Source organism: Chinchilla lanigera, unplaced genomic scaffold (assembly GCF_000276665.1).
Source record: "Chinchilla lanigera isolate Chin_1 unplaced genomic scaffold, ChiLan1.0 scaffold00045, whole genome shotgun sequence".
NCBI classification, from domain to species: Eukaryota; Metazoa; Chordata; class Mammalia; order Rodentia; family Chinchillidae; genus Chinchilla; species Chinchilla lanigera.
Genome location: NW_004955446.1, coordinates 8926573 through 8947439, shown reverse-complemented (window position 1 = coordinate 8947439; position 20867 = coordinate 8926573). Strand labels below are relative to the sequence as shown.

The window sequence follows — 20867 nt, the reverse complement described above, 5'->3', positions numbered from 1 at the left end:
AAATAAAACCCAAAAGGTACAATAGATACTGTGAAAGGGAAAGAAAGTGCTCAAGGGGAAGGAAAAATTGGGGTGAGGGAAGGAGAAAATAAAGAAAGAAGAAAGGGAAAAAATGTCTATATACACATACAGGAGAGCTGGGACAATTGTAGTGCTGATTTCTACTGGTCTGTTGAAAGGAACAGTTAATGCTTACATTTTTTTTCTTCTTTTTAAATTTTCTTTTTTTTTCTTTTTTACCAATTTTGCATGCTTATACCTGGTACTCTGAACAACTAATCTGAAGGCAACAATATGCAGTATAACAACTATTACTGAATTCCTATCAGCTTGTTTAGTGAAATTCTGTATCATTTCTAATTTCTTTTATTATTTTTAATTCTTTTTAAAAATAAAAAAGAATAGGATGATAATTTAAACTGAATATGGCCAAATAGAGGTAAAATTCTATTTCTCTATAGCAGAAAAAGGTTTTCATCATAGTTGCTTCTTTTCCAGGTACATACTGTTCATCCTGAGGAGAGACTTGCTTACTGGTGCATAAACTATGTTTTGGAAAAACAGGTCTTCTTGGTCAGAAAATCTAACTCTGTAGATAAAAGTATGGCTTCAATGCTAATATAAGGTGATAATTTATTAAGGTGATATCACTGAAAATGAAAAAGCTAGATGATCTGCACTTTGTTAATGATGTAGCAAACTGAAAAACTGATTAGGTGAATATAGAAGAGGAGCAACCCCTTAAAACTCACTGGGCAGTGCACCAGAACAAGAAAAACTGACAACTCAGCAATTCCACTCCTGAGGAAAATCTTACCCTATGTTACATACACAAATGTACACGGAATACATGTACATTTCTTAGCAGGTGAACCGCAAGAGCAGTAGTGGTGAACCTGTGGCCTGCAAGCTGCAGCAGATGGTGTCACTGAAAGCTCAAAAGATTCACCATCGCTGTCCTAAGGACATTCATTTATTTACAGTAGCATTAAACTCTAATATCCAAACATCTGACAGGAGAATGAATAAATGCCATAAGGTCATTTCATGTGATATCATCACAAAGAGAATGAAGAGTCTACAATCACACAAAACAAGATGGTGAAATCTCACAAAAACAATATGAAGTGAAAAAAGCCAAAACAAATAACTTTACATTTCTATTCATGTAAAGTTCAAATTTTGCCCAACACGTGTGGGTCAGGCCAGCAGTCATCTGGAGTACAGGCACTGGGAGAGCGTAAAGGAGTCTCCCTGGGGTTGGTGGTTATATGGGTAAAGATGGCCAGGAGCATTTTTGTCATTTGGTGGCACATTCACATCCACCACTTGTATCAGTTAATTTTATAGAATGCTGAGTTACACATATATAATTTGACAAGTAAAAGGGAGTCCTTTGCCTCTTAACCAATGCTAGGAAGGCAAGATGCTCTTTGCAAAAGTTTTATAGAACTAAAGAAATATTAAGCTGTTTTAAACTTTTACTGCAAAGCACAAGATAACTTGTCTCCCAGCCTGTAATATTTTTCTTTCTCTTTTCTTGGCATTTCTGTAGGTTAGATTTCTCTGATGTCTCTACAACCTTACTCAACAGGGATTTGTTTTAGAAAGAGAAATCCAGCATTTCTTGCACCCTAAGTATCTCAAGCGAGGGTTCAGAAATAGGTTCATACAGCAGAAGTTGTACAAAGTCTTTTCTCCTCTTCGCTAGTGAGGACAGAGGACACCAATTTACCCACCAGAGGTAGCACAACCACAGCCAACCTCTCCTTTATCTTTGCTCAAGGCATTCTGAACTTTCTAATAAAAGTTGTGGTGGAAAAAAAAAAATCTCATCATTTTCTAGGAACCAGTCAGACATGAAACAGTTATCTGAGCAATGAAATGTTTTCGTCTTTTAGTTCATCTGTGATCAGGGCAGTGATGCTTCATAGAACCGAGGGATGAGCGCTTTTCTCAAGTGGAACCTAAAGATGATGGAAGGTTTTTCTGTTGTTGTTGTTGTTATACTTTTCCCTTTCTTAAAGCGATCCCCCTTTCACTAGAAAATGTACTTACGTCATCGAATTAAAGTGATCCCTAAACAGCACATAAATCTTTCTTGTGGATGAGAACTGTAATCGGGTTCAGCTAATTTTTCATTCTCTATCCAAACAGTGCTCTTTTGTGAAAGAAAAAGTCCTGTAAACGAAGGATATTCTACAGCGTTAGACCTCTCCTCCTCGTCCATCTATTTTCTTACTCTATCTAAACAAACTTTGCCGTTACATTCTTTCACCATAGCAACTTCCAGGAGATAATCCACAAATCAATTAAAAACAAGTTAATTGCCAAAATGGTCAAGTGACAAGCATTAGGAGCATAACATTTATGGGCAGCATCCTAAAATGAATGTGTCGGAGAAGAGTTTGGTCTGGCTGGATTTCCTTGTAATGCAAGATTTAAAATTTGTAAGATTATTTTTGAAAATCAAAAGTTGACTAACATAATTACTCTTAGCTTATGACATCTGTGTTTCACAGACAGATGATTATATATATAAAGCAAAAAATGGTACAACTATACAGCATATTACTGCTGTTGATTTTCAACTTTTTTTACTTTAATATTTTCTACTCATAAAATATTTTGAATATATATATGAAATAATGCTATGGAAAGTACATTGTAAATTGCCCCTACTTTCCTTTCCTTTCTTATCCCTCCTACTCTTTTGCTTTTTCCTCTGGCTTTTATTTTTACATTAAAGGAGAAACAAAGACAAATTCGCACAAGGGACTGAGTCTGATCTCATTAAAAATAAAATCAGTAATGAGGTCAACATCCATATGCTTGCATTGGCTTTCTTGTCACAGACAATTTACTGAGAGCTATAAATGTACTCGTGGACATGCGAATAAATTGCCATTTTCTTGATGAAGGTTTCTTTGACTTCTCCAAGCAAAGCCCTCTAGTCCAGTCTCTATCTTTTTTCCTAAATTTGTAGTTAATTTGGATATTCCCTACCATTCTTCACCAGAACACAGACCTCACTCATTTTACTCCTCACTATAATCTCAGCATAAGACAAATGTTGTCAGGCATCTAGTGAAGCATCAGAGGCTCAGGCACAGTGGTCTGCTTGAGTGGTCTGTAATGGGTAGTGAGAGCTGACTCCTGCAATTCAGCAATTATTAAAAACTATAGGAACAGAATTAAATAAATTACATTAAAATATTGGTAATACTTAAAACTCAAAACTTCTAAGTAATTAGACTACATTGTACTATTATCTGCATTTTTGAGATAATTTCCATTTACTAAATCTGTGTGTTGGGAACACGATTTGTGTTATTATGTATCTCCTGTCCAATTCACATTTAGTGAACTTCTACAGCTTCAAATGGGTTGGTGGTAGACTTCTGGGTGCAGAAGTCAGCAAATATTATTTGCTGGCTATTACCACTTTCCAGCACATCACTGACTATAAGAATTGAACAAATAGTCTCTAAATGAGCAAACTGATCTTAAAAATTCTGACTACATCTGTGTTTTCTTCATGGCCACAATGGTTCTTATGTTTATGGAGCTTATTCTCCTAGCCTCATCTTTTTTAGCTTCACTGGGAGTAGCTCTCCTCCACTTGTTGCTGCTTGTGGCTTCTACTCACCTGAACCTGGACAATACTACAGGGCCAATCCGACCTCTGTCCTATAGCTTACTACCTGGAGGCAGAGATAAGGAAAGCAAGGAGCCCTGAGCTTACCCTGGAAAATTCCAAAATTCCAAGCCAGGACTCACATGTGTCAGAGCCTCCTGCCTGACTGACAGTAGCCTTTGTCCACCTGAAGCTCATTGAAAGTTCATTCATATGTACTGCATCATGTAGACGCAATTCTAAAAGAATTATCAGAAAGGACATGCACAATAGACAGAGCTGACATGACTCAGCACCCTGTCAATCATATTGTTACTCATGCCCTGAAGACCCAGTGGAAGGTGCCCTAGATCTGGCTCGATATTTTCAATCCCTCAACTCAATGTTCTCAGTGCTTGTGCCATTTTTTTTTCTTTTTCTTTTTTTTTACAGAGGCATAAGAAAGACCTCTCATTATGGGAGTTCTCTGAGAGGACTGTTGTCTAATCAAACTTTGCTTCTTTCCTTATTGTCATGGGCCATGTCCAAATTTTGTCTGTCATGCACAAGAACCTAGAAAGTCCTCAGGGACCCCACCACCCATGGTAACAACTTTAACACTTTCTTTTCTGGAGTGTGGTTTACCTATGTGTGGCCTTTGAAACGTCTGGCAGTTACCTTTAGTTGGCTTAACATAATACGAGCACTGTATTTCTTCTGTTTACAAAACCAACTTTCCTCCTTCACATTTAGTTGCTTTTCTCCAAATTTATGTTATTGTCAGGTTTGTATTAAATTAGAGTCTGACAAGTTTTAATGTACCATATTATACTTTTTCTACCAATGGGATTTTCTATGATTCAAAGTAACTCCAAGTTCAAACCAATCTTACAGAAATTCAGTAACCATATTTTAGTTCCTACTTGTGGAGGTTAACAAAACCTCTTTGATTATAGTTTGAGAAAGGAAAATGATGGAAGTTAGGAGTGGGAAGAGCCAAAATAGGAGGGCATTTGGATGTGGCAAAGCCATGACAGGAGCTGGGTCCTCCAGAGAACCAAGCAAAATCAAATGTATAGAATTAAATGCTTCCTTTTTGTAAGAAGTGTTCATTATTTTTTCCATCTTGATGAGATAAAGCTTAGTTGGGCCACTTGGTTAGCGTTCTCTCTGAAAATTATTTCATGGGGGCTCACTGACTTCATAACTTATAGACACAACTGGACTATGCTAGTTGGGTAATTAACAGTATGAGAATGAATAATGTAATTTTCAAGAGCACTTACTGGAACACAGATACATTTATTACAAATTCCAAAATGACACAGTTTTAACCATATTGTGCCTCTCATATTGACAATGAGAATAGCTCCAAGTACCAGTATAAACCTTCTGAAGTGGGAGTGTCCTTTTGCCACCTTAATTATTTTACATTTCCTTATAGTCTACTTTGACAGCGCTCTATGCTGGTCAATAGCTCAGACTACCTTAGAGCATCAGGACTCTGATCCAACTGCATCGAGTTTTTGATCTTCCTGTGTGTGGTTCCTCTACAGGCTATCTTGGTAGTACAGAACATTTAAATGCTGAATTTTCCCTATGTGTCTGGCCTACACTGATAATTGTTCAGTTTGCTTTGAATGATGGAGATGTGACTTTCCTTCAATCCAGAAAAATTTAGTTAATGCTTTCTGCAAAAATGTCTACAAGTTGTCCTTTCTCCACAAAAATTCTCTCATAATTTGCAGATAACAATGTCTGAACTTAGTTTTACCTGCAAGAATTTCTCTATTATTCAAAAGCCTGTCCTTCTAGAGTTATTATTCAAATATGACTTTTATAACTCTCCTCTATCTGCAAGAAGTAGGCTCCAATTAATTTCTCTTGCCAAGCCTGACTGGAGGCATGAAGTTAGATGGGAGCTGCACTCGAGTACAGGCTGAAGTACTGGAACAAAGATTTTTAAAAAGAATTCTCATGAGTACATGTTATAGTATGTAATGATTACATTTAGTGTGTGGGAATTTGTACATACACATAATGCATCTTAATTCTCTTCTCATCCCCTTTCTCTCCCACCACTCCCTGCAACCTCCAACTTTTGTCCCTCTTCCCATTTGCCAAAGCTCTATTTCCATTTTTTTCAATTCTCTCTTTTAAATCCCTTTTCCCTTTCCTCCATTTTGTATTATCTTTACTCTGCTCTAAAGAAGGGTAAACTTGAGGCATTCATAAGTAAATGGATGCACTTGGAGACCATGCTGTTAAGTGAAATGAATCAGACACACAAATTTAAATATTGTATGGTTTATCTTATATGAGAAACTCAAAGTTAAATAAAAGGCAAAATAAAAGATAGATGATAGGAAGTAGGGAGATTTTTTTGAACAAAGATTTTTGCAGAAGCACACAGAACTAGGATTCTGATCTGGCCTATTGAACCCTTCAAGTCCCTTCAGTACTAACTTTTGTGACCATCATTGTAGCAACATGGCACCCTTACATTTTCAAGAATCTGGAAAGAGTTGGCAAAAGTTTCTTTCATTCAGCATATAAACATCAACCACTGACTATGCACACGATACCCTTCCAGGTACTGGCCATACTTGAAAGGAGCTACACAGAGATTATATTCTAGTATTAATAATAGCTAACATTTATTTTAGTGTTCTCTGAGTGCCAGGCATTTTACATGGTTAACATTCTTAATCTTCATAATACCCCTTTTAGAGATGAGGAAACAGAGGCACATGTATATTAATAACGTGGCTAATGTCCCATAACTATAAATGATAATGTAGAAGTGTGAACTTCTGTAGTGTGGCTCTAGAGCCAGCCAACTCTCACCCACTTCTGCACACCACACACCAGGGTATAAAAAAAAAGATATACATATATATGTGTGTGTGTGTGTGTGTGTCAAAAGTTTATGGGATCACTCTCTTTGAGTCAGGTATATGGTACTGCTGCTGCTTAATCTCCCAACATATTTGACAAAAGGAGCACACAAAACTTCATGCCATGATAAGGCAAACTTGGAAAAATGATATAAAAGATGTGGTTAGGTAGGCCTGTCCCTAAGTGCATATTGTCATTTAATCTGCACAATGACCTTATGATATACATATTTTAATTTTCCATTTACAGGCACGATAAACTGCCTGTTACAGTCAGAAAAGCTGGCAGCTGAGAAAGCAGCAGAGCTGGCACTCAAACTTGGTCTATTTGGCTCCAAACCAAAGTCACCAATTGTTATTATTCTTAAATATAAAAGTGATCTATGGGGTAGTTATTTTTTCACTGTCAATTTAGCCCATGCTATTCATAATTTGTAACATAAAGAAGGCTATTTTAACAGTCAAGACAGTGCAAGTGCAATTAGTAGACATGACATAGGTTGAAGTTGATGTCTCCAGCTTGGAGAATCTCTAGCTCTGACTAACAGCTGGCCAAGGAATTGCATTTTGGCAATAAAATTCAATCACATGACCAATATTTTTGGCCAAATAAAATGAGCCAGATGGAAACCCATGAAGCCAAATATGAAAGGAGGAAATGAAATCCGTCCACTTAAAACTACTGATCAGTTATCATTATCTTTTTTTCTTTTTTTTTATAAAACAAGTACATCTGGGACTGGGGTGTAGCTTAGTGGCAGAGTGTTCGCTTACTGTGTGCTAGGCCCAGGGTTCAATATGAAGCTCTTCAAAAAAAGAAAAAACACCTTTTGATGGATTTGCATAGCACTATTTCAGATTGTTATCCATTAGGCCAGCGGATCATTTAGATTTATTTAGTAAACATATATCTTAATTGATAACAAAAGGCTATTCTACATTAAATTACAAAGTATTCCTTTTTCCCCAAGAAAGCCTCCAAGTTGAACAGAGGAAGACACAAGTTCATGAGAATCACACCTTCCTTATGGAATCCTTCCTTGTGCAGTAAGAGGATCTGCTGCACAAGAGGACTTTTTAGGAGTCAAGGTCCTAGGCCAGGGTTCATCCTTGGTCAAGTTTCTTAAGCCTTCTCTGCCTTGTGTCCTCCTTTGTAATGTAAAGATACCGCATGATCCCGCACCTGCGCCTGTTCTGGAGGATGACATGTATGAGACAAGGCAGCATACACTGGGAAAGCTGCCATGCACAGGGTGAGAGCCCAGTACAGATTAGCTCTTTTTGTTCTTGCTGAAGACTTTCTGACCACATATGTGTGTGGTCTCTGGCCCTTCAACCTCCAATTATTGCTCTGTTATTTGATGGTCTTTGTAGTTATTATCTTCACTTATCCTAAGGAATAAAATGAAATGAGCTGGAGAACACTGAAAACGTTAGATACCGCGTATTGTATCTGAATGTTTAAAAACTAAAAAAATGCTAAATAACAGCCAGTATTTCTATGGCACATAGAAAGTTACATCCCAATGTATCAATTTGACTGATGGCCTTCATTTCCTTCCAAAGATGTGGGGTCCAGCCAGCATTTCCTAGTGAGCATTTTGAGGTTAGATTCAACAACTATTGATGTTACAATACCTAGGTTTTGGTAGAGGCAAGGAGAATCTATGAGACGGCTCTGCTATGAACCATATTCATAACTGCTGGTATAAAGGCTCCATTTCAAAGTTAAAGATTGCATCATAATTTTCTGAATATAGGGGCTGATTTATAGAACTTCTTTTAGCAAATACTGCTTTGTCTTTTTATAGCTGGAAGATTATTTATATTGCATTCAGAGCTTCTTTTCCCTCTATTTCCCATCAAAAGACTTTAAGTATTCCCTCAACTACATGAGGTATGAGTATTTCAACGTACTTAAGGAGCCACTGACCCAGCAGCTTTCCTACAAGGTGGGACAGGGAAAGATACTAGAACAATTTGCAAAATGATACTGGGAGCAGCGCCTGCCTGGCAAGCGGGAGGTCATGAGTTCAATTCTCGGTACTGGAAAACAAAACAAAACAAAAATGAAATTGGAAGATTTCCTGAGACTTTCAATTGTGTAGTATCTCCCATGATGCCTGTCAATATAAAAGGTAAACAGACTGAAAGATACTTTGTTTCTGGCCTGTAGAATGTTCTGGAACTACCTGTTCTCCACGTGGTGTACCTTGGGTGGCTTTTTCTCCTATAGTCACCATGCACAATGTCCCTCTGAATATCTCTTTTTTTTTTGAAATATGAAACAAAGCAGAAAATTGTGTGATTTCTTCTGGTTCTCAGGCAAGAACATTGCTAGAAGAATAACCATCTAGTTAATGTTTCCCAGAAAATTACTGTAATTTTCAAGTATGTTGTTTTTAAAATACAAGATTTCTTAGTGTTTTCTTGTTGATGTTGTCCTAATTCACAAGTTTATTATGTCTTAGCTCTTTGATTTTTTTCTCCCCAGATCATGTTTTCCTCTATCTTTTTTCTAGCCACTAGATTTAAACTAACATCAATTCGCTTGCATTATTTTCTAACACGAACATATCATTTTCCTCTCTGCCTTCTGAAACAGAGGTTGGAAAGTGTCTCTCTAAAGCCATGAGGCAGAACTTTACAAAAGGATGCCGGGACCTAGGTGACAAGTCAATGCCTTGTCCTTCAAAACAGCATTTAACTTTGTAAGCACTGCTCTGCTGCTCACAGAAATCCCATTACTCTAAACATAGTTGGCACGCCCCTCCGAGTCCACAGGGGAAAGTTAGCTCCTTATGTCGTAATTTTCTCTCTAGCTCCCCGAATTACCCTATTCCTCTTCTCAGTTTTTTCCTTCACTGTTTGCTCTTTTCCCTCTCCCTCTTTCTGTTTCTCTCCCTCTCTTTTAATCTCTTTTATGCATTGAATCTAACAGCGATTAATAGGCTGTATATAAATAGGAGGCACGATCATAAAACATGGTGAATGTTTAAATTCTAAAAAATGTATCACAGTAAAAGACACATTGCTGTGAATTCCCCCAGAATACTCTCTCCTTTTGAACACACTTATCCCATCATTAACAGCACTGTTTTGAAGCAGTTTTGGAAGTCCTATTTTGTGAGTATCTTTAGTTACATCACTGTGGCTGCCTCGATATCTTGAATCAATTCAAAATCGCACTTTCATGGTCATTTTGACTCTGAGGAAGAGCCAGAAGTCACATAGTACCAGATCTTGTGAAGGGGATGGATGAGGACACACTGCAATGTGTTTACTGTCGTACCTTTCTGTTGGATGACACTCAGCAGCATTCACTATATATTTTATCATCTCTCATAAAGTCACCAAAGAGGGCTTCTAGAACTGCTTCAGAAATGGTAAGAAGGATGGATATGTTTTAAAACCAGGGGCAGTATTTGAAGAGAGATTCATGACAATGTCTCTTTTGCTGTAATTTTTTTAAAATTTAAGCATTTACAGTATTATTTGATTGCCCCTTGTATTTGCTTCACTCTAAAATTATATTTTACTCACAGAAGATAAAAATTTGTCACTGCTAAAAAATTACTTTCAGATCTATTTTGAGAATTGTATAACTTTATGTTTATAAGTACCTCTTAGAGTCAACATTCAGCAAATACATATGATGTGTTATTACTGTAATAAATCAGACCCTAACCACATTTTGTATGTTATACACTTTGATTTCTTTCAGGCTAAATCTAGAAGGGAGTGGAATCACTCCTCAAAAATATTCCATCTTCAAGCATGTGTACCACTTATATCATTTGTTAATACCCTTTGGTATGCAAAAAAAGGTGAGGTAATAGGCCTATGGGAAGATTTTGCTGGATATAAAACATTACTCTTAAGCAAAAAAACATATGGGAGAAATCCACGGGAGAAATGTTGGTTAATATCCAGTTCTTTCAGTTGCTTTAGTAGTGAAATCATATCCAAAGCCTCTTAAAGGTCAAGATACGCTTAAGTTACGTGCATGTTTTAAAGGATCTTGTATTTCAAACAAAAAACAACAAATGCAAAAAGCTATAAAATTAGAGGACACTTTTAAAAGCTTGTATTAAACAGTTTAATGCCTCTGATTCCAGTAATGCTATTAAATAAAACTGCACTATTCAGAAGATAATTATAGCATTTAAGTGAATGTATGCACATATGTATGTGTGTGTGTGTGTGTATCTGTATACATATACATGGACTCACAGTACATGTGGGGTTCTAAGTCTGATAAAAGTTTAAAGTTATATTACAAATATTTTTTTGTAACTTCAGTATGTGACTGAGTGCATATCTCCTTGGAAAGGTGAGACTGGGTAGCCAACTGTCCTCCTATCTCCTTAACCTTCCACTTAACTTTGTTTTGGTGCTGGGGATTAAATCCAATAACTTTATATTAAGCTCCATCCCCAGTCCCTTTTTTTAATTTTTAAATTTTGAGACAGGGTCTCACTCAGTCACTACACTGCCCAGGCTAGGCTTGAACTTGTGATCCTCTGACCTCAGCCTCCTCCCAGAGTACTAGTATTATGGGCATGGGCCACCATGCCTGATTCCACTCAACTTTTAATCTGTGGCAGGTGTGAGCATATTGGTAAATTGGTGCTATCCATAAAGACATTCTGCAGTGACAGCAGACAGAAGAGTATGATAGGGTGCCCCATCAAGTAGGCATTAATGGCACTGCTTTGTAAGTAAGGGAGTCTCTGACCTCAGAGAGTTTGCAGTCCAGCATAAGATGCATAACAGTGAAAAAATGCATATGAAAAACTAATTACTATTACATCAATGAAGACACAGTCTCTCAAGTTTCCAAAGATTGGTCCAGGATGGCTGTTTGAGATGTCATCATCATCTCTTAGCCTTGTTACAAACAAAGCTTGTTAGAACTAAAATGAACTTTCAGATAAGTGGAAAATTCATCTATAGCTAAGCCAGTGCTTATATTTTAAAAAGGGACAGAACTTCACCAAATGAAATAAAAATATCTTTGCTGGAACAAAGCAAAGGCAAGTTTTGTAATATACTCATAAATCATACAGCAGAATTTAGACTGCATTTCTTGAGATTTCTCAGATTATTTTATCAAGCTATTGATTTTACTATATTCAGCAATTACATATTCATATGAGGAGCTTGCTATCAAATGATAACACCTATCCATGGTGAAGAGGCCCCAGAAATAGTAACTACTGGAAATATGCACAGCACTATTCATAAATCTTTGATAGTTCTTAGGATATAACTTAGCATATAAAAACCATGAGATGCAAAAAATAAGCACAAGAATCACATTCAATAGGATGTGAAGCATAATTTATAATAGTCAATTAAATTTCATAAGTATAACAAATTATATAATTAACAAAAATAAATGGTATTTTGCTTTGAAATGAAAAGAAATAAAAATATTATTCACACATTTAGCTGGCAATTCATATACATCGCTTGTTTGCTTAGGTAATTGCTAGTGAGTTTTATAATTTGATTTCTCTGATTTTTATAATTTTCAAAAAAATTCCAAGGATACTCTCTTCCTTACTGTTTAAAGCAAGTAAGTCTTATGAATTATTTTAATCCAAATTTTGAATGTTTCCTATGCAGACAAATCAGAATACATTCTAATCCAAAGCTAGTGTATACTTTTACATAGGCCTGACAGCTTCCAATGCACTGCATTTGGTCTGAATAAGAAATACCTCATTGTCAAGATGATGCTAACATTTCACCTCTGTTTACTATTGCCATAATAATTTGCAGTGGTATAGGCTATAATTCATCAAAAACCAACTTGTGAAGAATCACTCATTTCCCTATAAATGTCTAGAACACAAAGGGAAGAAAGAAATTGAGGATTTTTCTGTGTTTTCCTTGTACTTGTTTGGTCCAAATTAACTAAACTTTGCTATAGAACCAAAGTCAATGACCCTGTGTTGAGAGTATGAGGATGAAGTTTCAGATGACTTCTAGAGAAATTTTTAGAAATGAAAGGTTAATAAAATATTTATGTAGAATTTATGGTATCTAATTTTTCAGAGCAAAATTACCACTCAGACTACAGAGATAGTATCAGCTTTTCCAAGTGTGTGTGCCCTGAAACAGCTACAAGCAAAGGTATAGTATTTTTCTTACCACTGTTTGTTTAGTCAAACAAGAACTGTTTCCTAATATTTAAAGAGGTAACTGAAAGTTAGTATGGATAACGTTGATGATATTCATATACTAGACAAGTTCGTACACTCATTTTCCAGACCACATTACTGTAATAGGAATGCTTGCTAAAATTTACCACTTAGCTACCAGAGTGAATGTTCAGAGATACTCAAACTCAGCAAGTTCCCACATACTCAGACTATTTCACGGCTCACAATATCCAAAGTCTTCTTTTATGTACTGGCATTTTAACCAACTTTAGGAATTAAATGAAGCAACACAGGGAAAAGACTGGTTTGCAAGGGACCTAAAGCTGATGAAAAGTCCTTCCCGGACACAAAAAGGAAAGAGCAATACCTGTAGGACTTTGAGAATCGCAATCTTGATTTGGCTCTTGGAGACGATCCTGGTGCTGTGACTCCGAGAGGATCCCACACAAAAGCCATTTGTAAAGAGGGAGCCAAGATTCACAGAAACAGTGGAAAGTCAGAGCTGGTGCAGGGCCTTGGGGCTGCAGGGCCCCTGGAGGAGCAGAAGGCACTTGTGGCTGCAGGAGGGCATTTCTTCTGTGTGGTTGTAGGTGCTGTCAGAGAGGTGGCAGACTGGCTGAGGCAGGGCTGGGCAGGATGGCCAGGACTTCCTGCTGTGTGACACTTGGCCTTTGCGACAGAGCTTGCTTCACTCAAACCTTATCTCACTTCTAACGTGAGAAACGCTCCCTTGAAAATTTCTTTTTAAATATAGCCCTGATTAAACAGCCATAGTCACATGCCGCTCCTGAAAAGCATAATACACACAAGCAGGCACACACACCGTGGGAGATATGATTGAAGTGGGTGAAACTTTATGTTAAGTTTGACCAGTTTAAAAAGTAAATAGAGGGCTCCATTAACAGAAAAAAAGTAAACATACAGCTATGATGGGAAATTCAACAAACGTGACTAAATTTCACACAGTCAGTTGCCAATATAGTTTTCCGTATTTCAGCTTCTTTTAGAAACACGGATGGATGTTGTCATTAATGAAAGTCCCATAAAGATTTAATCCTTTTAAAAGTACCAGCCCCTCCCTGCCAGCTGACATGAGAAGAAAACAGGCAGATCACTTTCAAAGTTTTTGGCAGCTTTTCCCTCAAGGAGATGCTGCGTCACCTTGGAGAGTGAATTATAATGCGTGACTTTGACAACAAAGATCAATGTTCTTGTCCATATTCTATTCCTAGAAATGTTTCTACAGTGATAAGTCCCTTAAAACAGGCTTCTTTCAAATTAAATAAAGGATGCCAGCCAAACAGAGCCCTGTGAAGGTTTTACAAGCCCAGCACGTCTTGCAGAAGCATATATTTCAAGATACTGTCCTCACGGAGTCAAAGGACCCAAATGTCGTCACTGTTTCTCACCACCAAGTGTGTTTCATGTTAACAATGAGGCATAATTCCATCAGTCCCTGTCCAAACACTGCCCCGCGGGTGACCTCCACTGTAAACCAAGGCAGAGCTCCACTTTTCCAGGATAAGATTAGAGAGGCTTGGAGTGCCCCAGGGCGAATTTAACCCACTCTGAACGGGTAAAAACTGAACTCAGCGAACACCACCATACTTATCAAATTTCGACTCCTAAAGCTCAGTCTACCTCATCGCAGAAAGGGGACCAAAAATCTTCATGTAATTGCAGTAAATGATTAAGATATTCAATATGATGCTCAGTTTCCCAATGGCATCCAGCACACCAGGGGTTTCTGAGAACACTACAGGTTCCGTATCAGCTTCAGGGATGAGTAATAGAAAATGCTTCAGAGTCCCACCTCTTTGTTATCTGATATATGGGCTCCAAGTGTGTGGGTGCCTGATAGCTGCCCAGAACACCAACGACCTTGAGGGCCTGAGAGTTAAAAAATAAACACAGTCTCTCTGAATCCACTTCAATATTCTAATGCTTCACAAACTGCCCTTTCGCTTTTGTGCAGGGATGTGCATTTCACCTGCGTGAGACAGGTGGACACCTTCCTGGTGTGCTTTGAGAAGGTTTGAGAAGGTGCCTATACCCGTGCAGTCTGCCCCTTTCTTATGTGCAACTCCACTGCTATCATTTCATTCCCCTATATTCTGTAGTTTCCATCTGGGGGCAGATGTTGGACAATGCAAATATTCTTGGTAGAATCAATAGAGAGCTGAAGAATTTGGTGTTTAGGAGAACAGCTTTATCGGAGATTAAAAACAGACAGTATGAAGGAGCTGGTCCACTGGGTAAGGAGGGGAGGAGCCTGTGGGATCTTGGAGGGGTGGGTTGGTGCAAAGGGACTTGGGGTATGAAGAACTAACAGAGCAAATGGTAGTACTTCTGTCTCATACAGTACACAGCTCTTATTTCAGGCTGTTTTAAATTTTGTAGGTGAAACAGCATTACTAGCATCTGATAATGAAAGTTATAATTCCCAGAGAGAGCTCTGGAAGCAGAAAAATATTACTTGCATGATTACCCCAATTTTTCTTATAGTAAGATAAATCTTATCTTCCCATTTAGGCTAATGCCAGCAAAATATGTGTTCACTAATAATTATCTTTGTCTCTGTACCAATGTAGATTTTTAAAAGAATGTCCTTTTAGTTGGTATCTAATTGATAAAAGATAAGGGCATAATAATAACCTAGAGTAAAGCTACCTCAGACTGTCCAACTTTTTTGAAAAGTATACAAAGCAAGATAAACAAAATTATTTTTATATAAATTATTGCTCCAAAGCCTCCTGCCCCCCACTTCTTGAATAGTTAAGCAAGATCAAAACAATGAAACTAAAAATGTGAAATTATGAACAGGAAAATGAAAACTTTGGTCACCTTTTCTCATGTGAAATTGGATAGACACATAAGTGTCTGCTCATCTTAATATTAATTTTCCTTTATAATCACTCATCTTCTCCTCAGTTCTTCTGAAGAGTCACACATAATCCTGCTTAGGTTATCAGTCCTCAACAAGGTCACAAAAAAAAATTCTATTTTCTTAGATAAAACATGAGCAAAGTTAGCCTTGATTTTAAATATAAAAATCAATCACATTTTGAGGATTTGGTATATATTTCCCAGATATGAGAATTTAGACAATTGAAAAAATCGTTTTAAAAAATCAAATAAGATGTTTTCTAGGATGAATCTTTGCTATCATCTGTGTAAAAACCAGCTAGTAATTGTTCTCATTTTATAGGTACAACAGCAGAAAGAAGTGAAGTAGAAATTTTTTAAAAAATTTAATTACTGTCACATTAGTATTTATTTTCCACAGAGTTTTAGTAAAAGCATGATTCAGTGGCAAGGAGAAACATTTCATCCAGTAGACTGTCTGCTTTTACACAGTGAAAACTAAGCTTATATCCCAATGAAAATTGGATTCTGAGATCTAAACACAGCTCCATCTAATTTTCACCCACATAATTCCTAATCCCCTAAATTCTTAACAAAATACCCATCTCTGCCAATAAGTTAGATCTTATGCTCTGCCGAGATCCATTTACGGTGTCTTTTTTTGCCTCTGGACTATTTCTGGGATTTTGCTCCCAAGGTTCCAGATGTTACAAATGAAAGATTATTGTTTTCATGTCTGACACAGAATCTCAGGATTTTTTTTGCAGGAGAAACTACTGTAAATTAGATTGAAATTCCCAAATTTGAGAGTGGAAGAATTTAAACATAATCCACGATATCCAGCCACTAGTTGACAAGTATAGGGAGGGTTTGGGGAGGAGGGGTGAAATGAAATAAAGAGTTACATTAGTGGGCTGTGTTGTGTGGAAATGCATGATCTCAGGAAACCAGAACAAGCGGATAGATAGGTTTCAGGATAATTCTGTGTTTTGAAATAGTTGCTGGTCACAGACTCAAAGCCAGTAAACATTCATGTGGAAGAAATAAGAGACTGCTATTTATCAACTACCTGCGATTAGAGTGTCTTTGTAATAATTCTATTTTCATAATGATCTCTTAATAAAAGAGTGTGACAAAGGGAAGTTTAATAGCTGGATTTGTGCACTTAATACTAATGCGCACTCAGTACAAGGCATTGTGGTTTTAAGAAGGCTTATTACATTAATTCCTTCTGATTATCAACTATAGTTTATACAAATGGAAGTGCCACAATATAAGGCTAGAATTTCCTTTGACTTGCCTTTAACTATTCATCCTAATCTCTTGTACGTCTGCTTGATTTATGGATCAATTACTCCATGTTCTCAAGTGAGGGTCAATTACTTTATGTTCTGAATGCAGCGGAAGGCTAACAGAATTGAAGGTACTAAACAGTCTTGAGAGCACTAGGAAATCCTGGTCTGTGTTTGACACTTCTCTAAACATTCAGTGGTCATATGTCCCCCAGAACACAAACAGAAAAAAAATGTAACCAAAGACACTAAGACATCATCAACCAATCAGCTAAAGATATGTTTGCATATAGGAATAAAAGATCAATAAAACTATGGAGTGTGAAAAAATGCTTTACGACACACTTACAGTTTCCATTTATAATACAGTATTTTTGGGAATGTCTTAGCAATTTTAATATTCTATTCAATAACACTATGGAGCTCCATTTAAATACTCTGGTAAATGGGGTTGAATGGAAAAAAATGAAAGAGAAAAATAGGAGGGAAGGAAATAAATTTCAGACTTATTAAACATCTAAGTGTTTTACAAAGTCCTAGGAAATTTTTCAAACTGTTCAACAGAAATATTTACAGAATCAAATTCTTTGCAGATACTGGAATTAATATAGGCTAATCACTTGAAATAAAGACTTGGATATGATTTTTAAGCGTGTGTAAAGGTCTTTGGTGGTCAGTAATTAACTAATTGCCCAATTCTCTTATGTAAAAATTTTAAGTCAGAAAAAAGCTTTCTTTTCAATGCTGAACTAATGAATACAGTGTGAAAAGAGGTCCTACTTAGTTATTCACTGGAGTGTGAAAGAGTAGATATAGGATTTCAGTCTTGAAAGCTGCTTCCTCCAGGTAGCCTTCCAGCACTCCCAGACCGTGTGACTTCTCCCCAGCAGTCTGTACTTCACCTGTGTGACTGTCAACACCTTCCCAGTCACTTCCTCAGTGTCTGTCTTCCCTGACAGACTTAAACATAAACATTAGGAAGGCCTGGATCCTATTTGCTTTACTCCTGGTCCCTGGTGCCTAGAGAAAAGCTCTAGAAAAAGAAGTCATAATCATGTTTGTTTAATAAAGGAACACACCAATACTCTCAGAGATTCTTTACAATTAACTGCATTATCAGCATTATAATTTTTGATGTTCCTAATTGGCAACAAAAGATTTCACCACAGGTGCTTTAAGTAAGTCTTATTTCGTTTCTTTTCCTTAGCTGTTCCCCCTGACAAAGCCAAAATTGTTGCAATAAATAAATTAAGGAGTAAACTAAAATAAGACAAAAGCAGAAAAAAACACTTTCAATTTTATGGTCAGATGAATTACTGGCCTGCCCGCAAAATAAATTATTTTAAAATGAGACACCATTGGGAAAATATTCAGGGAAACTTCTAGTATAGGGAACTGAGATTTGAGCCACAGTGGTGCCGTGGACGTATGACCTTCAGCACTGCTGCTTGACTTTGCTGAATTTCAGGTGCTTATCCATTTTATTTTCTGGTAAGAACAACTGCAAAAAGAGTTTCAGAGGATTGAAAAGGGTAATGAAAACACGTAAAACACGTAACATTCTGGGCATTACTGTTAATAATGTTCCTAAGCTTTTTGGAGAGATATGAAAACTTTTTAGATTGTTACATCTCTCTCTCTCTCTAACTTTCTGTCTGTCTGTTTGTCTGTCTATGGGGGGTACTGGGTATTGAAGCTGCGGCTTTCTCACTGAGCTATAACCTCAGCCTTTTTATTTTATTTCTTTTTTAAGTTTGAGGCAGCTTCCTGTCAAGTCACTAAGTGCCTTGACTTGGCTTGAGCTTGCTGTCCTCTTGCCTCGGCCTCCCAGAGTGCTGGGATGACAGGCATGGCACCACCATGCCAGGCTAGAAATACTTCTGGCTTTCAAACTTGTCCCCCAGATTGGTTATTTGGCAAGAAACGACAATTTTTCCTTTCAGAAAAGGTAATGAATCTTTAGTTTTGAGGGGTAATTGTTTTCCCCCTCTAATTGAAATATTTCATTTCTAAGTGTATAAGAATAGAATACTAGCTTTTATACTTTAAGAGTGAAGCCAATAACAAAGTTTACTTGTTTTATTTGTAGCATCCATAAAATCTTCAATGGGTTTGTTACAAGAAATAAAAAAAATTAAGTGGCAAAGAATTCTGCAAAAATTAGCTGATGAAAATTTTCCTGATTTTTCAAAGTCTTCTTCTTTAAATATAGGAACATTTCCAGCCATTTTTTTTTAAATGTGAAAACTCATGGAATCTTGAAGACAGGTTATTTAATTGGAAAAGCATTTGCGACACTGACTGCAACTCATGCTGCGCTCATGTGGGCCACATACCAAATAAGGACAGAAAGGGCTTCTTCCAGCATTTTAAAAACTATGTTAACAAACAAGCAATAGCAGTAATGGAATTACCAGGCTGGAAAACAAAATCACTCCCTTGGGAGAAAGAACAAGTATCCCAAATACCAAGAATCCCTAAATAACGGCAACTCACACATTCACTGTTGATGCCAAAAACTTTTTCCATGACAACGTTCAGTATCTCCCTAAATCCCTATGCACATTACTTAGAGCCAACAGCCATAAACTTTCCTGCACATGGGCACTTCGCACAGACCTGTCACCTGCAGATTTCCTCAGCCCGGCACTTCCCCATGCAAGGACTGAGTCAGTGAGTGAACATAACCAGAAGCCCAGGGTGCCTTTCCCAATTTTGTACTTAATTTGATATATCACCACTCATTTGGTGTTTCACGAGGTATATAAGGTGATCCTCTCAATAATCTCTGTACGTGTAGGAACATTGCATTCTTTTCATCCTGTCTTGCCATTGAGGAGATGGAGGTTCACAAAGTTAGAGAAACTTGCTTCTGTGAAGATATAGCCAATGGGCAGGTGCAGATCTGCAGTTAAAATTGAGGGTCCTCTGACTGCAGACTCTATTATCTTAACTAATATGAGGCTAGAACATAAGTGAGTCAAGGAATGAATGAGGTCAGGCCTCTTTCCTTGGAGAGTCAAATCATAAAGGAAGTCTTGATTTTCACAGGAAAATGAAGAGGTGTCAAGTATAACAATTAAATATTCTTATCTAATGTATCAACTCATAGGCAGACACTATTATCACCACTTTTTAGAGGAGAAATCTGAGGCTCAGAGAGGTTAAGTCACTCGGCTGTAGCCACAAGGTTAATATATGACAGGTGTCCAAGTTAGACCTGCCTGTCTCCACATTCTGCCTCTGTTGTTACAGAACGACACAAGCTCTTTAAATTCCTAACTCCAGGGACAAGATTGTTCTGTGAGCTATAAGCAGGGCTGAGTGGGCTCCAGTGTGATAACTAGAGATTCACAGAGACAGAAAATGATGGGTCAGGTGTGAAGAAACCCATAAAGAAAGGTAACAATGTGAGAATGTGTATATAGTGTGCGTTGCCCTGTGTCTTCCTTCTAGACCTTCTACAGTAAAGAGAAACAGAAATACTTTTCTGTCTAACCCACCAATGTTAGAAATTTACTAGAAACTAAAATAGAAGTCTGGGTATTTGAGTTTCACTGAAAGACAATAATTTATTTTTGTTATTCTTGTTTGATCACAGGGTACATAAAATAAATTTATTTATTTACTTATTTATGATACATAAAATTTAGAGCACCATTTTCTAGCACTCTCTCAAATCACCTGAGAAACTAAAAAATTTACACCAGACCTATAATTAGGTCATCAGTAAGGCAATAGGTTACTGGTTTTGCTTCTGATGGTCCTACTAATTTTATTTCTATTACTCCAGAGAAGCTAAGTGACTTTCCCAAGCTGTGTAAATGGTAATGGGCCTTGATGGGGAACGTCAAGAACAAATCAAGTAGGATGTTTTTGGTAAAATATATTACAGAACATCACCATCTAGCTCACCTCTAAATTTTAGAGAATAAATCATTTCTACACTAAAGATTCCCTCTGCTAACTTTACTATCTTAAGAATGTAGAGGTACATTTGAGAAGACACAATTACACTTCGTTGGTC

General features: G+C 37.1%; 1 protein-coding gene across 5 annotated transcripts in view; it reads right to left on the bottom strand.

Moving 5' to 3' along the window:
• The window catches only part of Pde4d (phosphodiesterase 4D, cAMP-specific), a 1338202-nt gene that overhangs the window by 305088 nt on the left and 1012247 nt on the right, over positions 1–20867 (bottom strand). The window contains exon 1 of one of the 5 annotated variants that reach the window (XM_005392667.2): positions 13051–13304. The exons of the other annotated variants lie outside the window; for them this stretch is intronic. Within the exon in view, the coding sequence (XP_005392724.1) occupies positions 13051–13139 (89 nt within the window). The 5' untranslated portion in view covers positions 13140–13304. Of the gene's footprint in view, positions 1–13050; positions 13305–20867 lie in introns of those variants that run through there. 5 annotated transcript variants of the gene reach the window in all.